Below are 26,538 nucleotides of genomic sequence, written 5' to 3'. Positions count from 1 at the left end.
CCAAAATAAAAACAGAAAATGCTGAAATACTCAGCAAGTCTGACAGGATCTGCGGAGAGAATAAGAGTTAATGTTTCAGATTGGTGATACTTTGTCAGAATTTTCCGATCAAAGGTAATCAACCTGAAATGTTAACACTTGTTCTCTCTCCAAAGATGCGGCCACACCTGCTGAGTATTTCCAGCATTTTCTGTTTGCATTACCTCGGATAATCTTAGGTGACTGAATCTTGGTAATGTGCAAAGGTTGGCATCATGGGCTAAATGAATGGGTTATGGCCCATTTTTAGGTGTAGGGGTCACAGTTCACAACCTGCCAACAGCAGTTGCCATAAGGCAGGCAGCATGCAAACTTGGTGTTGCCTCCTCATTTACCAGATTGTGGTATTGGTCCAAATGGGGCCTGCACTACTGGTTGCCTGAGTGCTCAGCAAAGAGGCAAGTAGCATTTGCAGACAGCATGCTCTTCTGAAAAGCAGTCTGTCGCTCTTAAAGGGAAGTTGTATTGAATTAGAGGCGGCTGCTTAACACTATTGTTGCAATTCTAAACAAGGAAAATGGAACAAAATTGCAGAGAAATGCTGGAGCCCTTAGTGGTGGAGGTGGACAGGAGGAGAGGGGGCATGTTTCCGGGGGGGGGGGGGGGGGGGGGGTGGTGGGGGGAAAAGCCAGGAGGCCCTCAAGGACTACCCTCAGAAGGGAATGACTGGAAGGTCTGGCCCTGAGTACTGGCAGCAGTACCACAAGAGGTTTAATGACTTCATGCAGGTAGTCAAGGCCAGTGAATGCAAATTCACATGCCATCTCATACAAACTGCTCCACCAGCCTCTCACCCAACAGCACACCATGGCTTTGGGACTCACGCCTATCATCCATATGCTCCACATCATCCTCACATGCATTCCAATGATTTCAGCCTCACAATCACCTCTTGCTGCCTGCCTCCACATACCTCGAGCTATTCAGGTGTCACAGGCAAATACAGCACCACGCAATCAATTACTAACATTCTTCCCTCACTCTTGCAGGAACAGGTCATGTACAATAGAAGGGAGCAGAGCTGAACTAGCAGGGTACAAGGGAACCCGCATCGCCCAAGCCCAACGGAGGAAAGAGTTATCAGCATAGGGCCGGCTGTGACGGAGCCTACGGCATCCAGCATCACTGAGAACATTTTGGATTATGGCATGTGCCTGTCTTATTCCCCTCAACTCCCAGCTCACTCTTATCCTATTACGTGGCATGATGAACAAGCTGCTGCTGGTGTGACCATGGGCCTCTTACATTTCACCCCTTCCTTTCAGATTTTCTGCTTTCAGACACCCAAGAACTGCCGCCTGCTCAGACATAGCACAGCTGTAGGAAGAGAGAGCATAATACCACAGCACTGAAGAAGCACTGTCACTTGATCCGAGACTTGCAGCCACCAGCTCAGATATTGACAGTGCACATAGTTTAGAGGCTGGTAGGGACTTGGGATCTGTACGTGGTGAGTCACAGGGCATGAATGGACTGCAGCCAGACCGGGTTTGGGGTGGGGGGGGGGTGGTGGTGGTGGCTAAGGTAGCTCATATGCCTGCTCCCTGCGGACGAGGTCATAAATGAGTTCTGAAACAGGGGTCTCAGATGAGGACCTCAATGGGACGGTGTATAGGAGAATGCTGATGGGGATGCACATAGAGATGCTGGGTGCAATGCCTGGCCTGCCAGGCAACCTTCTGTCACTGTCAAGGAGCTGGAGAAGGGCATGGTGCAGAGTTTGCCCTCTCTGCAGCCCCCGCTTCATCTCCCTGTCATCCTGTAGACCCTGATGCACTGCCATTGCAGCCCCTGTACTTGATGGAGGCTGTGGACTGATCACCAAATCTTTCTGCCCTCCTGTAAGGATGGAGCAAGATTTCGGCAAATCCAGGAACTCAATATAAAACCTCCAAATACACTTCACAATACTTCCAGGGACTTTGCCTTGGTGGAAGTTTTCTAAAGTCACCTTGCCTGCCTGTTGGGTGTTCGACCTTTTAAATCATCCTAATGGTGGATCCCTCTTGCAGATTTATCAATGATCTTTGGTAACTGACAAGCAAGTACACTGAATGGACCACCGTGTGGTCCAAGTGTGTAAATTGTGCATCAAATCAGCCGGTACAGCTGTTTGACATCATATGGCCTGTTGGGAGGCTTCTGGCACACACGTCACACCCACGGAGCACCCTTCATAGAATGAGGTGCCACAGAAGCCATACCAGAAATGGCCAGAGACGCTACACGCTCCACTCGAGGGGCTCCAACTTCAGCAGCACTATGGATCAGAATTACACGTCTAAGCTTAAACTGGTCCTGGATTTGCTCTTTCCAGACCAATAACTGGAAACAAACATAGGAAAGTGCAGGACAGGAAATAAAACATAGTCCATCTGACTGGTCCCATCATATTCTTGGATAAAGAGCTCTAACACTTGTAGAAAAAATATCAGGTTGGTAAATGCACTTCCCAAGATTGTTCTAGAAAGGTCCCAGGTATCATTCCTGGTCTGATCTGGAGTCAGAAAGGTGCAGACTTTGGGCAAGTACCTGAAAAATAGCTCAACATCACTAATCATTAAAAGTTTGAATGTGAATAGAAATCTAGGCCCGTATCGGAGAGCTGCAGGAGACAAGGAGAAAAAAAACTCTAAGAAATAATAAAATTACATTGATGAATATATTTTCCACTGTACTGGTTTGGTACAATTGACAACTAAATTATTAAAACCAAAAGATTAAAGCACCAGACAGGGCTAGAACAGTTCAAATACTTAAAAAAAAAAATCCTTGCTGCTGATTCAACATCAGCAGTGCATGTGCAGTCACAGAGCAGAGTAATCCCAAAGAATGTGCCTGCATAAGGACATCACCAGCATCACGAAGCAAACAGTACTTGTGAAACAGCGGTTGATGCACTGCGAGCAAAAAAATCCATAGGAACAACAGAAGGCCATTTAGCCCTTCGGGCCTGTTCCCATCATTTAATGAGATGACTGAACTAAATCCACGTACCCGTCTTTGCCCCATATCCCTTAACATCTTTTGATAACAAAAATCTATCAATCTCAGATTTAAAACAAAATTGATCTGGCATCAATTTTCATTTGTGGATGAGCGTTCCAAACTTTTACCACCTTTTACGTGAAGAAATGTTTCAGAGTTTCATTCCTGAAATGTCCAGCTCTAATTTTTAGTCTATGCCCCCTAGTTCTAGACTTCCCAATCAGCAGAAATAGTTACTCTCAATCTACCCCCTCTGTTCCTCTCAATCTCTTGAAAGTTCCAATTAAATAGACATGCAGGGGGATGTGAGGAAGAATTTATTTTAAAAAACGCAGCAAGTGGTAATGACCTGAAACCCATTGTCTATGAGGAAATCGAATGGGCACTTGAGCGAAATTAACTTGTAGGGCTCTGGAGATAGAGCAGGGAAATGGGACTGACTGGATTGCTCCACAGTGAGCCGGCATAGACTTGTTGGGCCAAATGGTCTCCTTCTGCACCGTAATGACTGACCCAAAATCACTCCTCAACCTTCTAAATTCCAGGGAACACAATGCTAGTTTGTTTGATCTCTCTGTGATTTAACAGAAAAGGAGTGGGAGGGGAAAGATCCAGTTGTCGTGGTCCATGTTGGTACCAACGATACAGGTAGAACGAGGTTAGAGGTTCTGCTGAGGGAATATGAGCAGCTAGAGGCTACATTAAAAAGCAGAACCAAAAAGTTAATAATCTCCGGATTACTACCTGAGTCACGAGCAAATTGACAAAGGATCAATAAGACTAAAGAGGTAAATGCGTGGCTCAAAGATTGGTGTGGGAGAAATGGGTTCGAATTCGTGGGACATTGGCACCAGTACTGGGGAAGGAGGGAGCTGTTCCGATGAGACAGGCTCCACTTGAATCATGCTGGGACCAGAGTCCTGGTGAATCGTGTAACTAGGGCTGTAAATAAGGCTTTAAACTAAATAGTTGGGGGGGCCAAAAAGGTTCAGTTACACGGAAAAACAGGAAGTTAAAGGAGAAGGTAGGAGTGCAGGTTAGTGGTGAGGTTGATGGTTACCAAACTGCAGGAAGATTACTGGTTAAACCAGAAGAGAGAAATAATAAACAGGCGAATAAAGCATCAGTGCTGAGGGACAGGTTAAGGGGTATAGCCCAAATAAGAGTTCTATATACAAATGTACAGAGTGTAAGAAATAAACTAGATGAACTGCAGGTGCAAATTCAAATGGAAAATTATGATGTGGTGGCCATTGGGAGACATGGCTGCAGGATGGTCGGGACTGGGAACTAAATATACCTGGTTATAAAGTTTACAGGAGGGACAGGGAAAATGGCAGAGGGGGTGAAGTAGCCTTACTGATTAGAAATAATATCACCTCATTGGTGAGGGAGGATATAATGAGGGGAAAGCATCCAGTGGAGACCTTATGGGTGGAATTGAGGAACAGAAAAGGATCTAAAACTAATAGGTGTTGTGTATAGACCCCCTGGTAACAGTTCTGAGGTGTTAGATTGTATAAATGCACAAATTAGGCAAGTGTGTAACAAAGGCAGAGTAGTATTAATGGGGGATTTTAACTTAGACATAGATTGGGAGAGGCAGACTAGCACCTGTCAGAAAGTTAGTGAATTTCTGGAATGTGTCCAGGATAGTTTCCTACAGCAATATGTCTTAGATGTCACAAGGGGACAAGCAATATTAGATTTAGTTATGAGTAATGAGCCAAATTTAATTAGTAGCCTAACTGTGTGTGAACATTGATCAAATAGTGATCACATGATCGAATTCAAGGTAGCGTTTGAAAGTGAAAAGCACAAATCAGCTACTAGAATTTTAGACTTGGGTAAGGCTGACTTTACCGGGATGAGACAGAGACTGTCCACGGTAAACTGGGTAGATTTGTTAATGGGTTAAACGACTGAAGAACAGGGGAGAATATTTAAAGAAACATTTAATCAAATACAGAGCGAGTATAAACCCCCGAGAGGAAAAAGCTCCACTTCACAGAAAAAACAGCCATGGACAATTAAAGAGATTAGGGATAGCATAAAATAAAAAGAAATGGCTTACAAAAATGCAAAATGCAGCACAGATCCAGCCGAATGGGATCAACACAAAGACCAGTAAAGGGTCACCAAGCAGCTTATAAGAGCTACTAAAAGAGATTATGAAAGGAAACTTGCAAGGGACATCAAAATCAATAAGAAATTTTATAGTTACATAAAGGGTAAACAGGTGGTCAAGAGCAATGTAGGCCCACTAAAAGCTGAAACTGGAGATATTGTCATTGATAATGGGGAAATGGCAGACATGTTGAACAATTACTTTGCCTCAGTATTTACAGTTGAAAAGGAGGATAACTTGACGAAAGTCCTGAAAAAATTAACAGCCGATAGGGGACAGGGACTTAATACAATTAACGTAAGTAAATCATCAGTAACAAGGAAATTAATGGAACTAAAGAGTGAGATATCCCCAGGACCTGACGGTTTTCATCAGAGGGTGTTGAAGGAAGTAGGGGAGCACATTGTAGATGCCCTAACTATAGTCTTTCAGCGTTCCCTAGATTCAGGAGTGGTCCCTCTGGATTGGAAAGTTGCACATGTCACTCCACTTTTTAAGAAGGGTGAAAGGGGGAACCAAGGAAATTACAGACCAGTTAGCCTGACATCTGCAGTGGGCAAGTTGCTGGAGTCTATAATCAAGGATAGGGTGACTGAACACCTCGAAAAATTTCAGTTAATCAGGGACAGCCAGCATGGATTCATGACGGGATGGTCATGCCTGACAAATCTCATTGAATTTTTTGAAGAGGTGACAAAGGTAGTGGACAGGGGAGTATCTATGGATGTTATTTATATGGACTTCCAGAAAGCATTTGATAAAGTCCCACATAAGAGACTGTTAACTAAGGTAGAAGCCCATGGAGTTGAGGGCAAATTAATGACATGGTTAGGAAGTTGGTTGAGTGGTAGGCGACAGAAAGTGGGGATAATGGGTAAGTACTCCGATTGGCAGGATGTAACTAGTGGTGTCCCGCAGGGATCTGTGTTGGGGCCTCAATTATTCACATTATTCATTAACGACTTGGATGATGGCATAGAAGTCATATATCCAAATTTGCTGATGATACAAAGTTAGGCAGCATTGTAGACAGTCTAGATGATAGCATAAAATTGCAAAGAGATATTGACACACTGGGTGAGTGGGCAAAACTGTGGCAGATGGATTTCAATGCGGGCAAGTGTGAGGTTATCCATTTTGGACTAAAAAAAGGATAGAGTAGGGTACTTTCTAAATGGGAAGAGGTTAAGTACAGTGGATGTCCAAAGAGACTTGTGGGTTCAGGTGCACAGATCTTTAAAATGCCACGACCAAGTGCAGAAAATAATCAAAAAGGCTAATAGAATGCTAGCCTTTATATCCAGAAGATTGGAGTATAAAGACACAGAGGTTATGCTGCACCTGTACAAAACCCTGGTTAGACCCCACTTGGAGTACTGTGAGCAGTTCTGGGCGCCACACCTTAGGAAGGATATATTAGCCTTGGAGGGAGTGCAACGTAGGTTTACAAGAATGATACCTGGACCACAGGGGTTGTTACGAGGAGAGATTACACAAATTAGGCCTGTTTTCACTAGAATTTAGATGGTTAAGGGGTGATCAGATTGAAGTATTCAAGATATTAACAGGAAAAGACAGGCTAGATAAAGATAAACTATTTCCACTGGTTGGAGATTCGAAAACTAGGTGGCATAGTCTGAAATTTAGCACCAGATGCTTCAGGAGAGATGTTAGGAAGCACTTCTGCACACAAAGGGCGGTAGAGGTTTGGAACTTGCTCCCACAAACAGCAGTTGAAGCTAGAACAGTTGTTAATTTTAAATCTGAGGTAGATAGATTTTTGTTAAGCAAAGATATTAAGGGATATGGGCCAAAGGCAGGTATATGGAGTTAGGCCACGGATCAGCCATGATCTCGTTGAATGGCGGGACAGGCTCGAAGGGCTGAATGGCCTACTCCTGTTCCTATCTTCCTATGATTCTGGCAAATCCATGCTGCACTCTGTCCAAGACCAATATATTCTTCCCAAGGTTTAGTTCCCAGAACTATTCATAGTCCTCTAGGTGTGGTCTAACCAGGGCTTTGTACAGCTGAAGCATGACTTTTACCTGCTTGTATTCTAGTCCTCTAGTTATAAAGGCCAGCATTAGCCTTTTTGATTATTTTCTTTTCCTGTTAATGACAGTTTAATGATCTATGTAATCGGCACCCCAAATCTCTTTGCACCTCCACTGTTTCTAGCTTTTTGTCATTTAGAAAGTACCCTGTTCTATCTGTTTTCAGTCCAAAGTGGATGGAATCACATCTGTCTGCATTGAAATCCATTTGCCAGAGTTTTACCCATTCACTTAATCTATCAATAACTCTTTGTAATTTTATGCTTCAATCTACACTGCTTACAATGCCACCTATCTTTGTGTCCTCAGTAAATTTGGATATGTGGCTTTCTCTTCCATCATTTAAGTCGTCATTAATAAATACTGTGAATAGTTGAGGCTCAAAGAGAGATCCTGCGGGACACAACACGTCACATCCTACTAATAAGAGTACCTGCCCATTATTCCTACTGTATTCTTCACCTCAGCTGATTTCCTAATCATGTGTCAATAATTTACCTTCGATACCATGCATTTCAATTTCAGCTAACCGCCTTTTATAAGGGATTTTTATCAAATGCCTTCTGGAAATCCATATAAAAAGTATCCCCTGTCCACTGCTTTAAATTATCTCTTACGACCATACGAATTAAGAAAAGTAGGCCAATCAGCCCATTGAAGCTGCTCTGCCATTTAATGAGATCATGGCTGATGTATTTGTCTCGAATTCCAGGCTCCCATCTACCCCAATAATCTTTGATTCCCTTGCCTAACCAGAATCTATCTACCTCTGCCTTAAAAATATTTAATGACCCCGCCTCCACCACCTTCTGAGGCAGAGAATTCCAAAGTCGCACAACCCTCAGAAAAAATATTTTTCCTAGTCTGTCCTAAAAGGGCGACCCCTAATTTTCACAGTGTCCCCTAGTTCTAGACTCACCCACAAGAAGAAACATCCTTTCCACATCCACTATGTCAAGACTGTTCAGGATCTTGCATACTTCAATCAAGTCTCCCCTCATTCTTCTAAACACCAGTCAAAACAAGCCCAGTCTGTCCAACCTTTCCTCACAAGACAGCCTGCTCATTCCAGGTATCAATCTAGTAAACTCTTCAAAAAAATTCAATCCAGTTCATCAGTTACGACCTACCCATTACAAATCCATGCTGGTTGTCTCTGATCAGCTGGAAATTTTCATTGTGTTCACTCACTCTCTTCTTTCGAGACTTCCTAACAGATGTGAGGCCATCTGGTCTAAAATTCCCTGGTTTTCCTCTCACCTTTCTTGTGTAGCAGCATGACATGTGCAATTTTCCAATCTAAAGGAACTAGTCCTGTAATGAGAGAACTCTGGAAGATCATAATTAGGGCATCTACAATGTTCGCACTTAATTCTTTAACCCTGGGATAGAAGCCATCTGGTCCTGGGGATTTCTCATTCTTCAGTGCCATTATTTTCTTCATTATTGTTATTATACTCATGCTAATTTTGGTGAGTCCCCGTCCCTGATTCAATATTAGTTCCCTTGGGATTTCCAGCATGCTGGCCTCTTCCTCTACTGTAAATACCACCCAGTAATTAATCATGTCCGCTCTTTCCTTATTTTCATTGACAATATAGTTCATCAGTTTTTAAGGGGCCCACATTACTCCTGACCACACATTTTCCTAATGTAATTGGAAACCTTTTTGTGTTGATCTCGATATCTTAGACAAGTTTCTTTCCACACTCCCTTCCTGCAGCTCCTACTGCCTGTTTTGTAACACTTTTTTGTTCTCTGTATCCTTCCCATTCTCCAGGATCTGTGCTTTTCTTTTGCAATTTTGTAAGCTTTTTCTTTTATTTTATGTAGGTATATATTTTCTTTTACCTCCATCAACCATGGCTGCCTTTGGGGCAATTACAGCTTTTGCACCATAAACTGGTTTTGTATCACATTCTTTTTTGAACACCTCCCTCCCACTGATCTTTTGTCATTTTACTCATTAACAGAGTAGCCCAGTTTATTTTTAATTTCACTGAGTGCTTTTGTCTCAGTTGAATTTTTGAATTGAGTTCATGTTTCACTTTGACTGTTGCAGCTCAAATGGCTTCTTTACCTTATATGGAAGTCTCAACTCTCAAACTACTTCAGAACATTTTCAGCAAGATCAAGTTTACTGCATAAAGTGATAAAAACAAAAAGGTGCTGACAGCTTCCTCACACTATTCTTCTACTTTCCTTCAGAAAGCTAGGTAATCAGATTAAAAATAACCAAAAACTAGGATTTGTTTCGCCAAAGATTCCCTTTAAAAACCAAGTTAAATTTTTACTAACCTGCATCATGATCGCAGTAACTAAGTAAAATGGTAGCAGCCCTACCCTCTGATGGAAGAACATTATCAAAACTCAAACAAAATGTTCTCCATTTCTGCTACCCATAACTACTTTAAGAGGGAGGTTTAAAGACAACTTTCTGAATGCCTGACTCTTATCCCAGCTACTTTGCTGGCACTGCAGAATGAATACAATCACACTGGGCTGTTAATTCTGACGATAGGTTATGTAATCTATTGCAAAGTTGGTCAGGGGGTTAAATGTAAACCAACCATGATAAATTAACAGTATAAGTGCAATTCTCAGCTATCTAGCTAATCAACATCAGCAATGGCATTCAGCTTTATACCTCTGTAAACTTGAAGTCATCCAAAACTCTGCTGCCTGTGTCTTAACTTGCAACAAGTTCCGTTCTCCTATGACCCCTGTGCTCACGGATCTATATTGGCTCTCGGTCAAGCAAGGTCTTGATTTTAAAATTCTTAACTTAGTTTTCAAACCCCTCCATGGCCTCGCCCCTCACTATCATTGTAATTTCCTCCAGCCCCACAACCCTCCGAGATACCTGCGCACTTATAATTCTGGCCTGTTGAGCATCCTTGATTTTAATTGCTCCACTATTGGTGGCTGCGCCTTCAGTTACCTCGGCCCTAAGCTCTGGAATACCCTCCCTACACCTTTCCGCTTCTCTACCTCACTTTCCTCATTTAAGACGCTCCTTAAAAGCTACCTCTTTGACCAAGCTTTTTGTCATCAAACCCACTATCTCCTTATGTGGCTTGGCGTCATTTTGTTTTTTAATGCTCCTGTGAAGCATTTTGTTATGCTAAAGGGACTATATGAATACAAGCTGTTGTAATGTTTAATTGAATAGGAGTTTAATACCTAAAAGATCAAGGCACACCCCTTAGATGCAGTGTAAATTCTACGACATGCAAGCAAGTGAAAACTTGAAATCTATAAGTAGCAAGACTAAACATACTCAAATGAAGTAGCTTGGATAGGAACATTTGTATCCATAGTGGGATTTTTTTTTTATATATAAAGTGCAACTTGCTCAGCAAGAACATTGTGAGATGTTTATATGCAAGACTGACATATTTCACCAGCTAGTGAAGATGCCAGAAGAGCTAGAAATATTGCATTGAGAAGGGGGCAGGTGAAAGTTCTGCATGATGTCTGTAGAGAACAAAAGCTTATAATATATAAATTCTTGTTGAATTAACCTAATCAATAGTTTTGCATCGCTAAATCTCCTATATGAGGAAATGTAAGATTTTTTTTGTATTTTGCTTTTCGTTTTCTTTTGTCCAATAATGAAAAAAATTTGCCCTTTAATGTGAAATAGCTAGACTAACTACAGCCAATTTTCCTTAGCACCCAGGAAAATGGCATTTCCATGGGCAAAAAAAGGTCAGAGAAAAAAGGTAGCGATCCATTCACTGGTTCTCCCCTTCCATGTTGCCCCAACTGGTGAGGTGGGGTAGGGGTGTGAAAGGCAAGGAATTGGCCACAGAAATAGCAAAATAATGCAAATGAGGGGTGGGAGATGGTCAAAAGTATTCTTGACTCCCCACTTCAATTTCCTGGCGAATCAGAGCACAGCTCCCCATTGAAGCATTTCACAGTAACTTTCCCCTGAATCCTGCCAACGATTGAGTGTGAGGGGGGTCTTGAGTAGACCAACAGGACAGAAAAGCAAATAGTCTCCTTCCAGAATGTCAAGACAATAAGAGTTTTCTGGCTGCTGATCTCAATCAGTTTTAAATGAGAGGGATGCGACCTGAGCAATAGGTCACATGTACAACATCACCTGCACAACTAAAAGTAAACAAAATGTACTCTGAACAAAACGAGCAACAAACTGATGCAGCTGACACCAGGAAACCATCGTGGTTAACAAAAAATATCACAGTTCCAAGATACCTCTTCTTTCGTTGTGCGTTCAGGACTTCCTCTGTGGCCTCGAGCTGCAAGGCGTTAGTCAAAAAAATCTGATGTATGAAAGGAAGTTTCAAAAACGCACTCGCAAGGGAGGCAGAAACTTTTTCGAGGTTTAAAATAAATTGATACAGAAATTTTGAGTAATTTACAACAGCTGACTGAGCCCTTAGACAAATATCAGCTGATCAGAGAAAGCCAGCATGAATTTGTAAAAGGCAAGCATGTCTAATGAACCTAGCTGAATTAGTTGAGATGGTAACAAACATGGTAGATAAGGGAATGTCTGTGGACGTTTTATATGGACTTCCTGAAGACAATCCATATACGGTGTCATTTGCTAACATGAGAGCACATGGAATTGGAGGCAACCTGTTGGCCTGGGTCGGTAATTGTTAGGATGCAGGAGACAGAGTAGCGATGATTGGTTTGTGTTCAAATTGGCAGTACGTGACTAGTGGTGTCCCCTTGGGATCTGTACTGGGGTAACAATTTTTCACCACATCTATAAATGACTTGGATCAAAGAATGGAGAGCTGTATATCCAAGATTGCTGACAACACATAGGAAGCAGAACGTTGTAAAGGGACACTGATCGATTAAGTATGTTGACGAAACTATGGCAGATGTTGTTCAATGTAGCAAAGTGTGAGGTCATTCACTTTGGACATAAAAGATGGATCAGAGTATTTTCTAAATGGGAAGAATCTAGAAACTGTGGATAAGCCAAGAGATTTAAGGGCCCCAGCTACAGTAATTACTAAAAGCTCGTGGACAGGTCCAAAAAAAAATTAAAACCTAATGGAATGTTGGCCTTTATCTCAGGAGGGCTGGAATACAAAGGTGGGGAAGTTATGTTACAGCTGAATAGAGCTCTGGTTAGACCCCGTCATGGGTGCTGCATTCAGCTCTGGGCACTGCATCTCATGAAGGAGACACTGACCTTGGAGGTGATGCATCGCAGATTCACCAGAATGGCACCGAAGTTGAAAGGGTTGAATTCAGACGACAGGTTGCATAGACAAGGCTTGTATTTTCTTCAATGTAGATGATTATGGGTGATCGAATTGAGGTGTTTATGATCAAAATAGTTGATCAAAAAAGAGAAAGAAATGATTTCCTCTGACTGGGGGGGGGGGGGGGGGGGGGCGGAGAACCCAAAAGAGAGGGACATAACCTTAAAATTAGAGTTGTGCTGTTCAGGAGTGATGACAGGAAGCATTTTGTCAGACAAAGGGTAGTGGAAATCTGGAATGGTCACGCCAAAAATTTCAAAACTGAATGATTGTCATTACACAAGGGTATTAAATGTTATAGAATCAAAGCAGGAGATGGAGTTAAAATACAGGTCAGCCATGATCTAACTGAATGGCAGAAAAAACTCAAAGGGCTGAATAGTTTATTCTGTTCCTACAGTCCCAAGTTATGATCCAGCCTTGAATTCACTATCGAGTAATACAATTTTTTGTTTTAATTAACATGAACTATGGAGCCTATGGATACAGTATTTCACATTCACCTTTTGCCACCATTATCTAAGGTGCTTAGGATACTGATATCATTCACTTTTCATGACAGAGAACTGCAAATTGTAATTAAAAGCTGATCAAGTGATTAACAGTCAGTATGGATAATATCGGTCAGTCAAGAGCAGATGAGGAAGATGATAAGGCAAGGACAGGACCTTGGAGCACTTTGCACATCACACTGCTGGACTCAGATGGCTATTGTATGGAAGCATATGGCCTCTGTTCAGCTCTTTACCAGTGACCGAGCTATCAGATATTCATCAGAATGGATGCTGAAAACAAAAATTGAAATCAGAGACCCAAATGCAGCTCCCAACTAAATGATGGCAACTGGAACATAACTACAATTGCATCTCTAAACCACAGTGCACCTCAAGTGTATTACATTAAAGTATTATATCTTTGTTGGCTTACCTTGTCCATTAGAATAGTAAATCCACTTCTCTTTATTTGGGGTAGGGGAAATAGGCTTCTTGAGACCAGCTTTTTCAACAATGCTGCTGGGGTCCTGTTTGGGGCCTTTCTTCAGCACATGGGAGCTTTCCTTAATACTGCAGACTACTGTCACCACCAGCACCAACAGCAGAAAGAGAACAATCATCCAGGGTAAATGTTCATTGATGTCAAAGTGCTTATGTGCGCTTGACCTTGGTGGTCCTTTCTTCGGAGGTCTGGAATCAGCATCAGCTCTTGAGGTTTCCATTACTGGCTGAAAATTCATTGAAGCTGAAAGATCAGAATTTGGGCGTAACTGGGGAGAATGCCAAAGCTGTGCTTCTTTGGTCACTCCACTGATTAAATTTGTGGTTGTAGTTGCAGCAGCGGTGCTCAGTTGATTAGGAATACCTGCAAAATATTTTTTTTAAAACTGTTTGCTTTACCTCAGAAAAAGTGAAGATAAAAACTGAGTCAAAAATAATTTTGCAAAAGGTTCATATTTTTATCTAAACATGTAGGTGACAGCTTGGAAATTGAACTAATGCACCAGGCTTAATGTATCTCCACTACACACCCAGTAATATAGAAGGATGTTTAAGAACGTGCTCTTTAAAAGTGCTGAGTCCGCTGATTTCAACCAGGGTGACTTCAGCCTTCTTAACTAGTGAAAGGGCAAATTAGAATCATTCGGCCTGTCGAGCCTATGACGGAAAATAAGGAAGGAACAAATTGCTAATGCTTAGCTAGCCTACAGCACCCCTACTTCTGCATGCAAGCTACACTGCTCCTCTTGGTCAGGTACAGGAAAAACCTGATAGCAAGCCAATTTTAATTTTTTTTTAAATAGCTCATGGCCCACTATATCAATTTAAATCAATAATATTACAACTACATAAACATTTTACATTGCATCAATACTGAATGAAGCTTGCCAGGCAACTAACCAACATTCAATTCTTCAATGGGTAAATTGAAACCCAATGGCAAAGCCTCATCTCTGCATAATTTGCTTCTGTGAGTAGCTGACAAGGCTGCTTCAGATATAGTAAATCATCTTAGCAAGGCAGCTGAAAACTTCTCTACTTCTTTATTTGAAATTCAAACCTGACGATCAAATTCAAAACCCTATATAGGGCAGATTAAGGCAGCTACAGGCACAGTAATTTGGAGTAGACTACAGTCATGTGTTCCAAGAACTAAATCTAAGGTTTAGAAATTCCATTACTCCAAATAGCAAACTCCCAATTTTACCTGGGAGACTTGCTGACACCAATATTTTCCTACAAGAAACAAATAACCTAAAGCAGTAAAAAAAATAAATGGAAGCAATCCCACATGCCCAAACCTTTACGAATTTGGTGCAATAGGATTTTCACACATAATGTACATTTCTATAAATCTGCCATAAATATTCCAGAATCCAGCAAGATTAGACTCTGGATTACATTTGCATTAGGGGATGTTATAATTCACCGCATGCACTGGAATCAAAACATCCCTCAGGCATTTCATGATGAACTGAGCTATTTTGCCAAACCAAAACGGATACAAAAAATTCAATTCAATTTCAATCAATTAAATACAATTTTAAAATACAGTCCTCATCACTTAAACCACCTATGTTTAAAATCAGGTGAAAGTTTAAATAAAGCAAGTAGCACAAACAACTTGCATTTACACAGCCCTTTAAGGCAGCGATTCTCAAAGTGTGGTCATTGACCACTGGTGGTCTGCAGGTCGGTCCAAAATACGAGTCACTAACACGCAACACCATAACAGAGGTCATTAGTGCGAGGAACACTGTAGTTTTATAAGCAAGATTTATGTTACTGTCGGTTTTGTTTGATTAATGTAGATGTACAATATTAGCTTCTCAGAAGATTGTGATTATTTTATGATACATTGGAATGTTTCCAATAAATGTTTGTAATTTGAAAATTGTTTGTAGCATGAATTCATTTACTTATGATATTTAATTAAAAATTTCACAAATGTATTACATTTAGTCACAAAAAAAGCAGCAAAATATTTGTAGTTCCTATTAATTCTGTTCAGTTTTTTTTGTCGTGGCAAGCAGGTGGAGTAGGACCAGTAGGTGGTCCACAGGATCTTTTGCCCTGCCTAAATGATCCATGGACAAATAAAACTTATAGAACCACTGCTTTAAGGCAGAGCCACAAAAGGAAATATTAGGGCAGGTTAGTCAAAGAGTTAAGTTTTAAAGTAATATCTTAAGAGGAGATAGGGAAGCAGAATGATTTAGGGAATGAATTCCAGAGCCTAAGGCCCAGTTAGCTGATGGCGGAGCAACCAATGATGAGGCAAAGGAAACTGGACGTGCATAAGAGGCCAGAATTGGAGCAATGCAGAGTTATTGGAGGGTTGTGAAGCTGGAGGAGGTTACAGTTTATTTTATTATTCCTTTCATGGGATGTAGGTATCACTGACAAGGCCAGAATTTGTTGCCCATCCCTCATTGCCCTTGAGGTGATGGTGAGCTGCCTTCTTGAACCGCTAAAGTCCATCTGGTGCAGGTACACTCACAGTGCTGTTAGGGAGGGAGTTCCAGGATTTTGATACAGCAACAGCAAAGGAATGGAGATATATTTCAAAGTCAGGATGGTATGTGGCTTGGAGGGGAACTTGCAGATGGTGGTGTTCCCACAAGTCAGCTGCCCTGGTCCTTCTAGGTGAAAGAGGTTGTGGGTTTGGAAGGTGCTGTCGAAGGAGGTGTGAGGAGTTGCTGCAGTGCATCTTGTAGATGGTACACACTGCTGCCACTATGCATCAGTGGTGGAGGGAGTGAATTTGAGGGTGGTGGATGAAGTATTGATCAAGCAGGCTGCGTTGTCCTGGATGGTGACATGCTTGATAAGTGTTGGATCCGTATTCATCCGGGCACGTGGAGAGTATCCCATCACACTCCTGACTTATCGATGGTGGACAAGCTTTGGGGAGTCAGGAGGTGAGTTACTTGCTACAGGAATCCCAGTCTCTGACATGCTCTTGTAGCCACAGTACTCATTGGCTGTTCCAGTTCAGTTTCTGGTCAATGGTAAACCCCAGGATGTTGACAGTGGGGGATTCAGTGGTGCCATTGAAAGTCAAGGGGAGATTGTTGGATTCTCTCTTGTGGGAGTTGGTCATTGCCTGGCGCCTGTGTGATGTGAATGTTACTTGTCACTTATCAGTCCAAGCCTGGATGTTGTCCAGGTCTTGCTGCATATGGACACGGACTACTTCAGTATCTGAGGAGTTGCAAATAGTGCTGAACATCAGTGAACATCCCCACTTCTGACCTCATGATTGAGGAAGGTCATTGATGAAGCAGCTGAAGATGATTGGACCTAGGACACTACCCCGAGATAGGGAGGAGCAATACAATGAAGGGATTTCTAACACAAGGGTGATAATGTTAAATTTGAAGTGTTGCTAGTCAGGTAGCCAGTATAGGTCAGCAAGCACAGCTGGACTTTCTGACAGAGATAATATGGGGTTGGAAGCACAGCTCAGGGTCAAATAGGATAGTCAAGGTTGCAAACGTTATGTTTAAGCCTCAGACAGCAACCGGGGAGAGGGATGAAATTGGTGAGCAGAGAATGGATTTTTTAGCATGAGCCAAAGACAATGGCTTCGGTCTTCCTAATATTTAATTAGGAGAAATTACTGCTCATCTGATACCCAATGTTGGACAAGCAGGCAGGGGCAATGGAGGGATTGAGAGGAGATGGTGAGGTACAGCTGGGTGTTGGCAGCGTACATGTAGAGTCTGAAATTGCATTTTCCATGATGTTGCCAAGGGGCAGCGAGGAGACCAAGGGTAGATCCTTGTGAAATTCCATAGGTAACTGTGCAGGAGCACAAAGAAAAGCCATTACTGGATATTCTCTGACTACAATTGGATAAATAAGGATGGAACCAGGCTAGGGCAGTCCCATCAAGCTGGACTGAGGAAAGGCATTGGAGAAGGATGGTGTGGTCGACCATGTCGAAGGCTGTAGGCAGGTCAAGAATGAGGGTTAGTGCACGACTCCCAGTCACATAGAATGTCATTGTGACTTTGATAAAGACTGTTTCATTGCTGTAGTCAGGTGGGAAAACATGATTGGAAGGGTTCATAAATTTGTCATTACTATTATTGTCAATTACAAAGCAGCCACTTGCAGGGTATTTTGGAGCAGTACCAGGTTTTAATTAGTTCATACCTCATTAAAAAGTGGAGTAAACTATTTTACTTGATCACCTCTGTGGTTTTCACTCTTACTAGAGTTCAAATGCATCACAGCAGAGTATAAGTATCAAATTTATCTGATTCATACATTTAGTTTCAATAAATTTGACTGAGCATTTCAAAACTAAAAATCAAAATATTAGTTTCTAATCTGCTACAACTTTAAAAAGTGCAAGGTGCAAGATTGTAATAAGGATTTTAAAAGAACTGGCTACATTTCTTCAAATTCTGTTTGCCTTGTTGCAGTGCTATCCATTTACGGACATCTTTGATCTGACTGTCAAATTTCAGTCATTATACTGCTCAACACACGATGCAGAGGTTTACTCACAAAATTCATCAGTTCATCAAAAGGACAAATTACATTAGCACCAACTCGCGCACTATAGGTGATGGGGACTGTACTTCAATTTCAATGCATTAGGCTTGGTGTATTTGAATCATCGATAATTACCTGATAGAGTGGAGGTATCAGGCACAACACCATTGTTGTGGTGAGTTGACTGTGTGCTTGAGGAGTTGGTAGTTGTACTCCGAATTGTGCTTGGTAAGCCACAGATGTTATCCCTTTCTCGGTTTCCTGGTTCCAAGATCACCAGAGCCTGTTCTGAACAATTGGTGAGCATTTTGCACCTCGGACTAGAAGGCACATTGGAGAAAGTGCCACGAGGGCATGGTTTACACTTGACATCTTCTGTCTCACTTCCCTTCTTCCTAATACGCCAACCAATGCCGCAAACTGTATACACTACACACGATTTGTTAGACAGAAAAGTACCAGGTGGGCAAGTACACTCACGGTCAGAAAAGGCAGTACAGGGGAATTTCTCGATCATTGGGGCAACACAGGGCCTGCAGCTGTGACACCGATCAATGCCATTCTCATGCTTGGTGAAAGTGCCATTTTTACAGGGGCTGCAGACACGCAATGATGATGATGTGCAATGTTGTGACACGTGGGTACCTGCAGGGCACTTATTACAGTAAATTTCTTTCCCTGTTGCACGATCATGGTGACGGTATTTACCAGAGAGGAATAGAGCCGTCTTTGGAGTGGATTCTACTTGAGCTGTAATGTCACCCAGTAACACAAACAGCAGCTGAAACAAAGCACAGAAAAAGTCAGTAAGACATTTTGTAGCACTCAAAATATTTACTGAAATCTATCTGCTTAAGTAGACATATCAAATAACAGATTTTCTATGTGATCTGCCCAATATTCATCCAGAAACAAATACCAAAGGAACAGATCAACTAACTGGCTACACATCTCAATAGGGATCTGTTTTTTCCTTTACGAGCTGTGATGTACAGCACAAAACTAGCCTTAATTTGGTAGTGACTGGCAATGTCACTCAGACAGGCCAAAAGATGTTTGGTGTAGGGAAAGGGGGAAAATACTGCACCAGCACTATAAAGGGTATTCTTCTGAATTTAGAGCTGAAGGCCATTGCTGAGTCTAAATGAAGGATCATCGACCTGAAACATTAAATCTGTTTCTCTGTCCACAGATGCTGCCTGACCTGCTGAGTATTCCCAGCATTTTCTGTTTTTATTCTAAACAAAGGGAGACTGATTCTACATTTAGCTATGCTCTGCTAGTCCCGAGAACATTTAATGCTGACAAGTGCTGCCTTAATCATAAAAGTATTCCCATTCCGAGCACCATCATCTTCTTGCTTTGGTAAGCATAAAGAAAAGTTTCACCTTAAAGCAAAATTGCATGGTGCAGTCCCAACCCACCCAGTGTAAGATTGCAGTTATTGTTTCAGAGTACAGCAACAATGAAATATCAGAGCAGACCTGGGAAATTGAAGCATTCCACTTGCCCGGCTTGACAACTAAGTGTAGAAAAGTGGAATATTAGCAACTTCACCAGCCTCTCTCAACTGAATAGATAATATTGGCAGGAACATTAACTGCTCTGGTCACCAAGCAGAAACTGGCAACCATTTACCAGCAGCTAAGCTGCTCAGTTTTAAGCTCATCTCCACACGAGGGCTACCATTTGTTATCTCTATTAACAGATAATAATTTCTAAGGCACAATAAAATAAAGGTTGAGACAGCAAACAGTCATACAACAAAACCTCAATTGCGTGCACAAACATTTGCCATCATGATGATATTCCACAATTTGAGATAACACTACTTCAAAGGCACTCACATTTCTTTGATTATTTATGCGTAATCTTTTCTTTTTTAAAAAAAAGACTGTCTGATACTCCTTCTATTATTTGCACCCAATTTTCCTTCATTCCAGTGCCCAAGGCATTGTTGTGCCACAAGAGTAAATTTATGGAACTCTTGATTATCCATCAAAGTGGAGAAAGGGAGCTCTTTTCATTATGGCAGTTCATGGAGGTAGCAACTGTGAAAATTACGCTTTTGAGTAATCATAAAATGCCGAAGAGGAATAGCCGGCCCTTTCCACCTCTGGAACCCAGCCTTGAATATAGGCCAGATTGACAGAACTGTCCCACGTAAACAAAGAGAGATTTGGATATACACAGCATTATATCTGAAATCATAGAATCATTACAGCATAGAAGGGGGCCATTCAGCCCATCTCGTCTGTGCCGGCTCTCCGAAAGAGAAATTTACATAGTGCCACTCAGTATAGCCCTGCACATTCTTCCTTGTCAGATAATAATCCAATTTTCTCTTGAATGCCTCGATTGAACCTGGCTCCGTCACACTCTCAGCTAGTGTATTCCAGATCTTAACCACTCGCTGCGAGAAAAAGCTTTTCCCCCACATTGTGCTATGGAAAGAAGGACATGGGATGGAGCCCACACCTCTTTACAAAGTTCATTCCCTGTATTGGCCAGGAAGAACTGAACACTGATGTTTCCCCATAAGTTCTGAAGTCCTTTGCAAAGAATAATATTTTAGTGCACTAACTCATGTGTGTACAATCCTACAAACAAAATTTGGTAGTGATGTTTGATGAAGGGATAAATGGCTGGGACAATGGCGAGCATCAAAAAAAAATTCTGATAAAGTTATTTCAGGCAGGATGGTTTATAAACCAGATGGTGCAGGACATGGATATAAACTGGGATGCTCTGTTGAGACACAATGTTTAGACAATAGGGTGTATATATTTAGGCATTTAAGCAACAAGCTTGAAGCCCTGATGGCAAAGCTTTTTGTTTGAAGTCAAGAAATGTTTCCTTCCTTACATTGACACTGATATGTTATTTTTATTAGCAGAACCATACAAACTACAAAGTTGATTTCGGTGTATATAAACACCTGTGTATCCTCACTTTTTTGAGGTAATACAGATTTCTGCTGATATGCAGATTAAGCTAATGAAACACTCTACAACTCCCTTTACAATTCAGCCAAGATGGAAGCAACTGTTACATTATTTGCATGCATCTAGAAATAGCCAACTAAAGGTCGATACTTAAAAGTTAATGTATCTATTCATAGACTGGAGGAGCCTGTTTCACATTTTTTGTTATTTCAGATCTCCATTTTTTCACTAATGCAAACTAGTTCTGAATTAGTAAAATAACAGTTTGAGCTCTTGAAATGCTGACAAAAATCACTCAAATAGAAAATTACAGAATCTTCACTCAGTTGCAGTCAGACTTGTATGTCAATGTGAAAGAGTATTTCCAGCTTTGTACACTCATGAGCTTTAGTGAAGCTGAATTGGAATTTATGATAAGCTGTTCCAAAGTCAATATGCAGCTAATGCACCAAATCATGCACTTCATCTTTTAAACATACACAAGAACAATTGTGCAAGAACATGTGATTTTAACTATTCCACAACAGACTGGAATAAATGTAATGCATGTGATCAAAGTGGAAATGATTTTTAAAGATGTACCCAGGACGATTTCCTAGATCGATACATTTGTAGTCCAACAAGGATCGAAGCATAGATTGATTTAGTTCTGGGAAATGAAGGAGGACAATTAACTGATGTGCAAATTGGAAAATAGTGACCGCAATACAGTTAGGTTCAATGTAGTTCCAGAAAAGGATAATGAAAAGTGAAAAATAAGGATGCTGGACTCGGAAAAGGCAAACAGGATTTGGCCCAAATTAACTGGGCTGAAAAGTTAGCGAACAGATCAACAGATTGGCTGTGGGAAAGCTTCAAATATGAGCAGCAGATATTACAAAATAAATATTCCTGTACGGCAAAAACAGAGCTCATTGGATAGAGATTACAAGCAAATAAACTTTAAAAGGAAATGACATGGTCAAGTTAGGGCCAAAGATTAGAGAGTTAAAAGAACTGTCAAAAAGGTATAGCGGGAAGGTGAAAAGCTTAGAATGGCTAGAAGAGAACAGAAAAGGTTAACAGACAAATGTAGACAGCAAGTAGTGAAGGCTTCATTTGCACGTAGAAAGTAAAAGATTAAATAAGAGGCTTGACCACTCGGAAAATGGTATCTATTGTGGAGGATGGTGGTATTGAGATTATTTATGAAAATAAATATTTTCAATTAGGGTTTACAAATGATGACAGTGGAATTGAGAACATGGGTGTGCTGGAGGCATGCAAGAGGTAACTGTGGAACGGAAATTGGTTCTGGAAAGGAATAGCAGAACTCAAGATGGGTAGGTCAGCAGAACCTGAAAGCAAAGAGATCAGACAGGAAGTAGCATAGACTTCAGCTACAATTTTTTGAATTTACCTTAAATATACAAGTTGGGCAACAGAGTCGAAGAATAGCCTTCTAGATAGCTAGCACCATCAGTTGTGGCCAAACTCTTAGAATGCATAATTCAAGGCAAAAATCAGCAAACATTTAGGTATTTGTCCTGAATTAGTCCATAGTCAGCACTGATTTGTTAAAAGCAAGCCATGTTTGAAAAATTTAATTGGGTTTTTGAAGAGTTGACCAAGGAATGCTGCAAATGAATGAGATTGCCAATGTGTTTTTAAAAGGAACACTGTTACTGGCCACATTACCACAGTGACTACACTTCATCGGCTGGAAAGCACTTTGAGTTGTGCAATGGTTGTGAAAGGCACTACATAAATGCACGTTTTTCCTTTCTTTCCTTTAAATCAAAATCAGCTTTTTTTAAACTGTTGAAAATGAGCATTATTGGAAATACGGTCCATTAACATTTACAAGTTTATTAAAAGACGAGCTTATGCTGACACTGAAGAATTTTAGATTTGATATTTTAACCGTTATTGGTCACCCCCTCAACCCACCGCCCATAATTAATTGAAGACTTTTGGTGTTAGAATGCACAATCCCATTTTCGGATTAAAGTAAGCTGCAAAATATACCTGAATTATAGAAAACAGTCAGAACTTGAACTCTCAGAAGTCTATTCTTAGGTTAAGATCCATTGTTCAGTTAGCGTAGAGGGCAATGTTTCTTTTAATTCTTTCATGGGATGTGGGTGTCGCAGGCCAGGCCAGCATTTATTGCCCATCCCAGCATTTATTGCCCATCTCTAATTGCCCTTGAACTGAGTGGCTTGCTAGGCCATTTTGAGGGCATATAAGAGTCAACCACATTGCTGTGGATCTGGAGTCACATGTAGGCCAGACCAAGTAAGGACAGCAGATTTCCTTCCCTAAAAGGACATTAGTGAACCAGATGGGTTGAATGTTGGCCTGAATTTAACCTGTTTAACCTAAGAATTCTTGATGTAGACATGGAGAGTAAAGAAATGCCATTCGTCAAAAAATATTAAAACCCACACAATCTTGTGCCACACCGCGAAAGATGTTTGCCTCACCTGTATCTACCATTATTCTCTCCATAATACAATTTAAAATGATGAATTTGTTAAAATTAAGCAAAATTCCTCCATCTTCAAGACTTTATGTGCATTACAAACTGAATTTGTTACCAAAAACTTTGACTTGATGGGGCAAATTTTGCTGAAAAAGCATCCTATTTATATGCAAATCAGCCAGCAACTTGTGGTATGAATTGCGAACCGCCGCAAACTGCTGGCCAATTTGCACTGCACCGTTAGCTTTGTGAAAATGACATCCTGTGCTTGGCTTTTGCATGATTTTCATGGATTTGCTGCACTTGCACATTAATTGCTCATTGAACTCACCAAAGAAAGTCAAGTCTTGCAATTATCAGCATAAGTACACAATAATAATGGTTAATGATAGTTTACTTTCTGGGCCAAGAGATGTTGGGCAATTATATTTTTTATGGATGTGATGGGGGTCTCAGCCACTGGCTGGAGAGCTGGTGAGAGACCTGCGTTCCTTCCTCCAGAATGGCATGTAATAACAGCAGGCCCATCAGGCAGTTGAGAGGTCAGCGATAGGCATTCCCTGAAATCAGGACCCTGGGGGCAGGAAGTCCTGTCTGCCGACAGCTGCCGGCCAGTCAGAGGCCGGCAGCTCTTTTGCTCAACAGCACCACCAGGGAGGGGTGGCTACTGCTTGAACGACACCTGCTGGAGGCCCGGATTGCAAAGCGACCCAGGCCAGAGGTGAGTGATGGCGAGAGGGGTGTGGGGGAGTCATCAGAAACGGCAGGGGGTTGTCTCAGCAGGCTCCCCACTTCCTGATGCCAGGGGCCATGATCAGGAACAGAGTGCTTTGAACGAGGGACCCAACCGTTCCCCCCTCCCCACTCAACACCTGGAGACCACCAGCAACCCTCACAGCTTTGCATTCCGTGCTCCTTACGTGGAGTCACGCCCTCCCACCACTGGGTTGGTACCAGCAGCAAGGGGAAGAGGCCTTTAATAGGACATTAATTGCCTCTTAAAGGCCTCAACTAACAGCGGGGCAGAAAGGCCGTCCATGGGCCTTGACACCAGAAATGTAATCAGGGTGGAGGTGGGAAGATGGCAGTGTCACCATCCACCACCAATCCACCCAATTAAGTGCCCTCCCAGCCTCCAGACTCAAAGGGAAGAACATAAAATACCATGCAAAGTGTGCAATTTCATTCTTTAGCAGATTAGAAAAAGTCAAATGTTGTAATTATTTTCATACTTTTCCTTTGTCTCTTTTTCCCCCCTCTCTCTGAATCCAATCTTTCTTTCCCTTGTTTTATACCAAGTTTGACATTGAATTTGCCATTTTAAACTAGCAAGAAATATCAGAACAGACAGAGTTAGAAGTAGCTGGAACTAAATATTGGTCCCTTGGAGAAAGAGACTAGGGAATTTAGAATGGGAAATGAGGAAATGGCAGAGACTTTGAACAAATGGGCGGCACAGTGGTTAGCACCGCAGCCTCACAGCTCCAGCGACCCGGGTTCAGTTCTGGGTACTGCCTGTGTGGAATTTGCAAGTTCTCCCTGTGTCTGCATGGGTTTCCGCCAGGTGCTCCGGTTTCCTCCCACCTCCAAAAGACTTGCAGGTTGATTGGGAAATTTACAATGGCCAATTTACCTTTGTAAATTGCCCCTAGTGTAGGTAGGTAGTAGGAGAATGGTGGTGATGTGGTAGAGAATATGGGATCAATGTAGGATTAGTATAAATGGGTGGTTGTTGGTCGGCATAGACTCGGTGGGCTGAAGGGCCTGTTTCAGTGCTGTATCAATAAATAAATATTTTGTACCTTCTTCATGATAGAAGACACTACACTAAAAGCATCCCAATAGTTGAAAATCAGGGGGCAAAAGGGAGCGAGGGACAAAAAAACATGATCACTTGAGAAAAAACACTAGGAAAACCAATGGGACTAAAGGCTGATGAGCCCACTGAACCAGATAGCCTGCATCCTCCAAAATGCCCTAGATTCTGAAAAGGTCCCAGCAGATTGGAAACTAGCTAATGTAACACCTCTATTTAAGAAAGGAAGGAATCAGAAAGCAGGAAGCTATAGGCCATTTAGCCTAACATCTATCATTGGGAAAATGCTGGAATTCATTAAGGAAATTTTAGCAGGACATTGGGAAAATCAAAATGAAATCAGGCAGAGTCAACATGGCTTCTTGAAAGGGAAAAGTAGTGAGAGACAAATTTATTACAATTCTTTGAGGATTTAACAACCAGAATGGATAAAGGGGAACCAGTAGATGTAGTATATTTGCATTTCTAAAAAGATATTCTATAAGGTGCCACATAAAAGGTCACTACACAAGACAAGAGCTCATGGTGTTGGGGGTAATATTTTAGCCTGGATAGAGAACTGGCTAACTAACCGGAAGCAGAAAGTTGGCAAACAAAGTAGTGGAGTGCCGGAGGGATCAGTGCTGGGGCCTCAACTATTTACTATTAATGAATTAAACTATTTATATTACTGACTTGGATGAAGAGACTGAGTATATTTTAGCCAAATTTCTTCATTAAAAAAATGGGAAAGCAAATTGTGAAGAGGACACAGTCTGCAAAGTGATATAGATAGGTTAAGTGTGACAAAGTGGACAAAAATTTGGCAGATGGAGTATCGCGGGAAAATGTGAGGTTTTTTTTAAATTCATTCATGGGATGTGGGCATCGGTGGCTAGGCCACCATTTATTGCCCATCCCTAATTGCCCCTGAGAAAGTGGTGGTGAGCTGCTGTCTTGAACCGCTGCAGTCCATGTGACATAGGTACACCCACAGTGCTGTTAGGAAGGGAGTTCTGTGATTTTGACCCAGCGACATTGAAGGAACAGCAATATAGTTCCAAGTCAGGATGGTGTGTGACTTGGAGGGGAACTTGCAGGTGGTGGTGGTGGTGATCCCATGCATTTTCTGCCCTTGTCCTTCTAGTTGGTAGAGGTCACAAGTTTGGAAGGTGCTGTCTCAGGAACCTTGGTGCGTTGCTGCAGTGCATCTTGTAGATGGTACACACTGCTGCCATTGTGCGGTGGAGGGAGTGAATGTTTGTGGATGGGGTGCCAATCAAGCTGGCTACTTAGTCCTGTATGGTGTCGAGCTTCTTGAGTGTTGTTGGAGCTGCAGCCATTCAGGCAAGTGGAGAGTATTCCA

General features: G+C 41.7%; 1 protein-coding gene across 2 annotated transcripts in view; it reads right to left on the bottom strand.

Moving 5' to 3' along the window:
• The window catches only part of tnfrsf21 (tumor necrosis factor receptor superfamily, member 21), a 96,487-nt gene that overhangs the window by 54,005 nt on the left and 15,944 nt on the right, over positions 1–26,538 (bottom strand). For both annotated transcript variants that reach the window (XR_010971271.1, XM_068024958.1), the window contains exons 2-3: positions 18,104–18,749; positions 13,395–13,826 (exon numbers count right to left, since the gene is read on the bottom strand). Coding sequence is in view for 1 of the 2 variants with exons in the window: in XM_068024958.1 (XP_067881059.1) it covers positions 13,395–13,826; positions 18,104–18,749 (1,078 nt within the window). In the remaining variant the exon portion in view is untranslated. The remainder of the gene's footprint in view (positions 1–13,394; positions 13,827–18,103; positions 18,750–26,538) is intronic.

Source organism: Heterodontus francisci, chromosome 3 (assembly GCF_036365525.1).
Source record: "Heterodontus francisci isolate sHetFra1 chromosome 3, sHetFra1.hap1, whole genome shotgun sequence".
In the NCBI taxonomy this organism is placed as follows: Eukaryota; Metazoa; Chordata; class Chondrichthyes; order Heterodontiformes; family Heterodontidae; genus Heterodontus; species Heterodontus francisci.
This window is presented reverse-complemented; position numbering and strand designations above follow the sequence as displayed.